The sequence below is a fragment of the Anarrhichthys ocellatus genome, unplaced genomic scaffold, assembly GCF_004355925.1.
Source record: "Anarrhichthys ocellatus isolate YVR2014 unplaced genomic scaffold, GSC_Weel_1.0 scaffold86, whole genome shotgun sequence".
NCBI classification, from domain to species: Eukaryota; Metazoa; Chordata; class Actinopteri; order Perciformes; family Anarhichadidae; genus Anarrhichthys; species Anarrhichthys ocellatus.
In genome coordinates, this window is record NW_022280116.1 from 500,220 (window position 1) to 508,588 (window position 8,369).

At 43.3% G+C, this 8,369-nt stretch overlaps 1 protein-coding gene across 2 annotated transcripts in view; it reads left to right on the plus strand.

The window, feature by feature from the left end:
* Window positions 1-8,369, plus strand: part of dnah7 (dynein, axonemal, heavy chain 7) — a 69,934-nt gene that overhangs the window by 56,702 nt on the left and 4,863 nt on the right. For both annotated transcript variants that reach the window (XM_031874988.1, XM_031874989.1), the window contains 7 exons: window positions 86-247; window positions 378-578; window positions 779-940; window positions 1,711-1,896; window positions 3,102-3,239; window positions 5,401-5,631; window positions 7,467-7,619. In XM_031874988.1, the coding sequence (XP_031730848.1) occupies window positions 86-247; window positions 378-578; window positions 779-940; window positions 1,711-1,896; window positions 3,102-3,239; window positions 5,401-5,631; window positions 7,467-7,619 (1,233 nt within the window). The remainder of the gene's footprint in view (window positions 1-85; window positions 248-377; window positions 579-778; window positions 941-1,710; window positions 1,897-3,101; window positions 3,240-5,400; window positions 5,632-7,466; window positions 7,620-8,369) is intronic.

Consider the following 8,369-nt stretch of genomic DNA (forward strand, 5'->3'; position numbering starts at 1 on the left):
GTGTGTGTGTGTGTGTGTGTGTGTGTGTGTGTGTGTGTGTGTGTGTGCGTGCACGTGCACGTGCATGGCTGTTCTCATCCCTCAGGGCTTTACCGGTAACAAGCTGACTTCCCTCTCTCTGGGCCAAGGCCAGGGTCCTATTGCAATGCGTATGATTGAGACGGCCATCAAAGAGGGCACCTGGGTGGTTCTTCAGAACTGCCACTTGGCCACATCGTGGATGTCAAGACTTGAGAGAGTCTGTGAGGTCAGAAGACACACACACACAAACACACACGCACACATACACTTTTTATACACCAGATGGGAACAGTGCACATTACACCTGGTCTTCCGATACATACATTTCTAAACGTGGTATTTGTGGCTGTGAGCAGGAGCTGAACCCAGACACTACCCACCCAGACTTCAGGCTCTGGCTGACCAGCTACCCATCTCCCACCTTCCCCGTGGCTGTGCTTCAGAATGGGGTGAAGATGACCAATGAGGCTCCGAAGGGCCTCCGCGCCAACATTGCACGCTCCTTCTTAATGGACCCCATCTCTAACCCGGAGTTTTTTGGCAGCAGCAGCAAGCCGGTCAGTGTGTGTGCGTGCATGTCTCTGTGTATGTCTCGGTGGCTTGCTGTGCATATCCATCATACCTACATCAGTGGGTGTCCCGCTGTGTATTTCAGAATGTGTTTGTTTCAGCTGTGGAAATACTAAACGGCCACCATTATTTATCTAATCATTGATCTAAGACAAGGCATTCCATTTATGTTTATCCACCTCCTCAGGCTGTATTCAAGAAACTACTGTACGGCCTGTGTTTCTTCCACGCCCTGACCCAGGAGAGGAGGAAGTTTGGACCTTTAGGCTGGAACATTCCGTACGAGTTCAATGAGACCGACCTCCGGATCTCTGTACAGCAGCTACACATGTTCCTTGAACAGTACCAGGTAGTTATTTAAAATAACTACTTTCACCAATTACTTTCATATTTCTTAAATTAATCACAGTATTTTCACTATCAGAAGTTTCCCGTATTCCATACACTGTGGGATGCAGACTAGTGCGTACTGCATATGAACACAGTATTGTTCCATCAAACATACTTTGCAGTACATGCATTCCCATGAACTGACTACATATCTCTGGCTCTTGCATGCAGATGCACAAACACCATCTACTCCTACGTACATATTCCACATCTAAGCCCACATCTTACTGTACAAGTTGGTTCCTCTTCACTCAAGTATCCGCTTTCATCAGCCATGTTCAAAAGCCCTCTTGACATTTTTCCACAAACCGATAGCACTCAGTCCCTCCGCTATTCCCAATCCCTCCGCTGTGGCTGAGGAAAGAAAGTGGCGGAAATAAACTACTGAGGGTATCTTTTTTTTTTTCTTTTTTCAACGGAGTGACATTTTCATCTTGTAGCCAAGTGCCGATCGCTGAATTTGTAAGAAAAATCCTCCTCCAGAAAATGCCACAATAGCCACAACCCCATCCTTTCACCTCCTGTTGCGTCAGTTTCAAGTCTAGGTCGTGAAGTGAATTTCAGCCAGCTGTTCTGTTTTGGAAGATCGTACACATAACACAACTAAGAATGTACGCACGTACTGATATCATCCGATTTTTGATGCTTACCTTCTTTTAAACATGAAACTCTAAGGCATGGGTATTCTTAGGTTCCCGTGTAAAATGCAGGATTTCTTGTTCGCTGCAGGAAGTGCCGTTTGATGCCATCCGCTACATGACTGGTGAGTGTAACTACGGAGGTCGCGTGACAGATGACTGGGACAGACGGACCCTGCGCACTATCCTCTCCATCTTCTACACTTCAAAGGTCATCGAGGACCCCGACTACAAGTTTGATCCCAGTGGGCTCTACTATGCACCAGCCGAGGAAGATGTAAGAAACAGAAAATCACACCACCTTGCTGTCATTTTTGATTGCAAAGCATCAAGAAGTTTTTTATTTATTTATATAAAACACAATTTAAGCTTGGTTTTTAGCTGTAAGCACAAAAAAATGCATACAAGATTTACAGGAATTAGGTAATGCCATATGTTATTACCAGGGGAAATTAGTGCTGTATTCCACATAGAGTTGGGCAAAGATGGACATTTTTAGAGGGAAAGCAACTCGCTGAACTGACTGATAAGTCACTCACTCACTACACCACCAAGGGAGGTTGTTAACTGTTCAAAAGCACTTTTTAAACGTCATCATCTAATAAATACAGTTTTTTTTACTCTCGGTGATTGTTTCTTCACAGTAGGGTAGCTACATGTCTCATCTGCTGCCAGGGAAGAAAATCTGATCCTAAAGCCCCAAAAATATCTCTCTCCCTCCTTATCCAAATCAAAAATGTATTCTACACAAACATATTCTGGCTTTTGGTTGCACAGCACTAGGAGCTGTTATGTAAGCGCTGTGCTTTGCATCATTGACACTGTGTTGTTGTTGCAGTCACGATAGCTTGACCTTCTTGAGATATGGTACACCGTAGCATAGATAAATCATGCCACATGTTATTTAAGTATGAATATCAAATGTCTTATTGATATATACTCCCACAACGTTGGAGTTCACTCTGTTAGAAGAGCACAGCTGACACGGCTCCGTGACTAGATACCCATCAAGTTACCCCAAAGTGCTGGAGTATCACTGCCTTGGAAAAACTCCAGAAAAGTAAAACTCACTTTAATGTGTTTGTTTTTAAACTAAGCATATTACAGGACTCAGTTGCTTAACGCTGTTGTTGAGCTACCTTTAAAAAGTCATTAGGAGATAAAATGTGTGTAACAAGGCACAGCAGGCGGCCACCATCAGTGAGGCTTGATATATTTGTTAACACAACTGCAATCTCTGGCGCGCTCCATTTTATTTGGCATTTTGTTCTCCAGTGCTGCAGCCCCCCCCCCCCCGCAACTACATCTTTTATTCATGAAGTCACATTTACATAGTCATTATAATAAATGTCAGCAATCTAAGGAGCCGACTTGTTTTTCAATGAGTGTTATTACTCGGGATCTTTCCTGATGTTGCGTTAAAAATTGTCCTCTCTCTTCACTCCACTCCGCTCCCTCTGCCTCCTGCATCCCGGGTTCCAGTACAACAGTTACATAGAATACACCAAGTCGCTGCCACTCAACCCGTCGCCGGAGATTTTTGGCATGAACGCCAACGCGGATATCACCAAAGATCAGGCTGAGACGCAGCTACTGTTCAACAGCATCTTGCTCACACAGGTAAATCCACCTGGACATGTGAAGTATTACCTTCGAGATTTTTTTACTATGACTTGTAAAGTAGTTCCTTTGAGCCATTGCAACATCTGAACACAAGGTTTTCTCCTAAGATTTCTTTTTAATGCTATTATTAGAATAACGAAGACGGGAGGGCCAGAATTTCAATTCTGAATTCATTATTATGCCATGAAATGACCTGGAGGATTATGACCGTAAAACTGGGCAAGAAAACGCAGCACTGTGGCCTGGCATGGGTACAGGTGAAATACAAAAAAAAATACGAAAAAGTGCCAGCAGCTCTGGGTCGCTTCCGAAACCGATGCGCCCCCTCTTGGCCGACATCCCAGATGCTCAGTTGGAATGTCACTGCTCAGCTGGTAGATTTTCAAGTTGTAGACAGCATGCAAACACTCTCACCCAGCAAATGCTCCACACGCACATGCACACAAAACAACTAGACTAGAGTACACGCATTAAAACACATGTACCTAGACACTGAAATACCGTCTCGCATAAACACAAACGGCATCAATATGCTTCCCTGGGGTTCCCACCGTCTTTTATAAGTGTCCTTGCCAGCATTAAATATTTCATCGCCCTACATTAAAATGTACTATGCAGATTTAATTCAAGAGAAAAAATATGAATAAATATTTCATTTTTTTGTAGATGCTTGTCAAAGAACAAAAAAAAAATAATAAAAAAAAATCCCTCGTCTTCCTTTGACACAGTATGGCTCACAGTGGCGTTGGCGGAGCTGTGATCCCACATCATTATATCTCAGCTCTGTGGAGCTAGACTAGGCTAGCTTGTTGAGAATTGTATCCTACCACTTCCCGACTCCAGTCAACATTTGCTGCAAATCAAATCTAAGAGATTTCGCGACAACACCTACTTGAAGACGACAGAAGCAGTGCTTCTCCTGCGAAGTGGGAAGGGGTGTTTATTTAGCCCTCCCTGTATCCATTTATTTATTTTCAGATACAGAGCAGTGCCTCTCACTCAGCGCAGGTGCCTAAATTCCTGTGGGAATTAAACTTGATATTAAAGTGCGAGTGATCTCCATATGGAACAAGACCAGAGTATCATATCTGAACACATGCTCTGTTTGCATCCTATACATTCCAACCCCTCTGGTTTAATCTCTTTAGTCTCCTTAAGATAATAATATTCAGTGTACTAATGCACTGTACACACAAATAGCTTGCTACAAACAAATAGAAAATGATTTCCACGCCCGCTGCCGCCTCAAGTTAAAATTAGAGCTCAATGGAGTCTGGCATTTATTCATAAAAACTCCTTTCAACATGATTAATAATGGCTTCAGTCATGTGTGGACTTTATTAGCATCTAATACGATCCCATCAGTCTCAATGACCGATAAACAGGGAGACGCTTCAAATGGAATGAAACAGCTATTTGTCATTCCCCTACTGTAACCTCAATGCCATTAGCCAATGATTATCCATTACCGCTGGCTAGTGACTGAGCATCAAATAGGTAAATGCTGCAAGTTGGAGAGTATAAAGCGGAAGAATCACAGCTTAGAGTGAATAATTATCAGCGTGAATGATTATTAGAATTGTTGATAAGATTGTGTCAAAAGCCTGTGGGGGAGAAATGTTACGAAGCCTTCCATTTTCTGAGGCTGTGTGTGTGTGTGTGTGTGTGTGTGTGTGTGTGTGTGTGTGTGTGTGGGTGAAGCTGTGTGTTCCCCTCACAGAGGGATTCCGGTGAATACATGTCTAGGATCTCAATATTATCTGTGGTGTTATATTGGTGGCTGTCGGCTAGCCGAGGAAATGTCAAGAAACTATGAAAGGGAAGGTCAAATTAAGAGTCATACATCACATGACTATGATGTTCTGTGTCAGTTTGTGTCCTTTTTTTAAAGCATGAATCAAAATCAATTCGGCACAAATATGATGAAATACAAGCAAAGTCAGGTCAGAAGTCAGAACCTCTTAACATCCGGATCTTTTCAGGATGGAAATAGCATCGATGCAAAAGAGTCCTAAAGAAAAAGGGAATGCATAATTTGACAAGTCAAAGACAGCAAAGGATAATTTCCTCCCAAAATGACGAACTGTCAAACCAATCTGAGCCACAAGTCCTGCCTCCCCTTCTCATCCGTCCTCTGTCGCTCTGTGTCTCTGATCAGTCCCGCTCCTCAGGCGGAGACGCCAAATCCTCAGATGACATGGTCTTTGATGTGGCAGCTGACATCCTGAGCAAGCTGCCGGCAGACTTTGACTTGGAGGCAGTGATGAGGCGATTCCCCACCAGCTACAATCAGAGCATGAACACGGTGCTGGCGCAGGAGATGGGCCGCTTCAACAACCTGCTCTGCACCGTCCGGGAGTCCTGCGTCGACATTCAGAAGGCCATAAAGGTACACGGGAGGAGCTGGTGGAGAATGGGTTTGCTTATACAGTATATTGTTGTCCGCATGTGAGGTGCGTAGTCACAATCCCCTCAAATTCCCTCTAACGTGGAGATGTTTCAGTTTGACCTCAACCCTGGTCTCATTCTCAGGGATCCTTATTGTTTGGATACTTATAGGATGATGCATTGCCAAATGCACTGTAATTACACTAAATGTGTTTGTTCCAGATAACAGTAAGTCCAACTGATGAATCATCATTGATTTCACATTTTTGCGCTGTGAAAGCAATATTTCAGCACACCTCTGCTGAATGATTCCAGGGGAAATTCTGGTAATGCATCATCAGAAAAACAGATACCGTAGGCAGTCGGCACAGCACTCCAAAGACACTAATCTAACACCGTCATTTTCCATTATGAGCACACACTCGCACAGTGAAAGTTTAGGGCAATTAGTGGGAATGATCCACCGGGCAGAAGAACGGCCTGCTCCTGAAAATCTATGTACAGTTTGTCACTCTGTTTTGTATCTCACAAGCGCTGTTGTTGGATTATGCACCAGGTAAAGGTATGAGCTGTAGAAAAAGTGAAATACATGATGGAGATGTTGTTGACCCCGTGGGAATGACAGGGATAAATCATTATTTAGTACTCTTGACCTTCTCTCAGAAAGTACTCTTATCCTCTGTAGCATAAAGAGGAGCCCACCCTGCTAGCTACAGTGTCTCCGTTCCTGCAGCCCCTTTATGTATTCATACCTTGTTTTCTTTTTGCCAAGGCCACAGGTCTTTTTTGTGTTTTCTACAGCCATGCTAGCAACCTTACCTTCATGGTAATCAATGCAATATTTGTTGAGAGATTTCAGTGTGGACCAAAGTCACAAACCGACTGTGTTTTGACAACCGATGATGTTCCCCTAGAGAGCCACGCTGCTAGCACAGCCAAAACAAATATGAACAAGTGTGTATGATGTCACATTTCTGAAAGAATAGTTTGAAACTTTGTTGTGTTGTGGTTTTCACTTGAACCATTAAAAAAAAAATAATAATAAATCCTCGTGGGAGGGTGCCTAAGTAGTTGGCAGTAACACCACCGCTGTGCGTGATGAGCTAAGACTCTCGACAATTAGACAATTAGCGGACTCCCAAATATAGCTGTCTTCCAGCTATGATCTTTCCTAATATAATTTTAATCATGGTTTCTTTTTTTTTTTTTTTTTCAAATTGCCACCAAGAGACACACTTGAAGCTGTGAAAGTATCTACTTAGGCCCTAACATCCTCAAGCAAAAATAATTACTGGCTTTGTATTTCCAGAGGTTTGGAGATGTTGCACATGCCAAGACATAGCCTCTAATTGGACTGCATTAGACCAAGAGGACTGTAATCATTTAGTTCATAGCGTTGAAAGCTAAAGACCCCGACTGAACGTATATGTGCATGAATGTGTCCTGATTACACCACATTCAAAGAATAAAACGAACATGCCTGAGCACACGCACGTGTCTCTTTTATATCGTTTGATAAACGAACTCCACACACATTTCCTCTTCTCCTGAGATGCATAAAGAGTCAGGAGAGGGAATGAGCATGTCGTCTTTCATACTTGTATCAAAGGCCCCCCTGCAGAGCAAATAAGAGTTTCCATTATGTGGCTGTCTGTCACCTACCTCCACAGAGAGCTTTTTAAGTGACAAGTAGGAATTTCTCTCATGTTGGATTCAGTGTTAGAAAAGAGCTGGAACGGCTTCACATTTTCAGGTAGCGCAGAAGTTAATTACGTGTTTTTGGCGGAATGTGTGTGTTTTGCATGTGCGTGCGTGTTTGTGTGTGTGCGTGTGCAGGGACTGGTGGTGATGTCTGCAGAGCTGGAGGAGGTGGTCTGCAGCATCTTGACGGGTCGTATCCCCGGCATGTGGATGAAGAAGTCCTACCCCAGCCTCAAACCGCTGGGGAGCTACGTCAATGACTTCCTGGAGCGACTCAAGTTCTTACAGGTACAGACACCCGCTGTAACGTTCAAAATCACATTTTTTACTTAAAGAAGGTGGCGATGAGGGGTAAAAAAACAGAAAGAAAAAAGGGAAACAGAAACGAGAAAGAATCGAAACGTGGATGAAAGAAAGAAAGAATAATGTGTTTACTTTTATTCTTTTCCCCATAAAATGTAAAGACCTTAGTCTTTTAATCACTCTCATAGCAGAGTCAGATTAGTGCATACATATCGACATATTAACATTAAAACACTGCTTAAATGGTAACAAGCTATTGCGTAATCGACTGCACAATCAGATTCTTTGTTTGTTTCGGGTAGTTTTACTTGTTAAACCGACACATCCAGATTTTAGTAAGGTGTTGGGCCACCACAAGCCTCCAGGTCTACCTCCGTGCATGCTGTGGCCTCTATAGTGAATGATCTCTTACCCTGCCTTAAGCCGTGTCACACTGGAGTTACACAAGACCACTTCATTCCACTTGTGTGCACATACAGTAGGAGGAGGTAGGGGGAGTTAGTCATGCTTTTCACTCGTGGGCAGGTTTAATACAGGAAACACACGTACTCCTCATGTGAGTCCGCAAAGTGAACTTCTTCATCCTCATCAACAGTCAGTTCACATGTTTCCCTTTCCCCTGTTTTCACAGGAGGAACACTGTATTCCTCCGGATCATCATTAATCAGTGGAGGGAAAAAGAATGTACTGTGTGTGTGTGTGTGTGTGTGTGTGTGTGTGTGTGTGTGTGTGTGT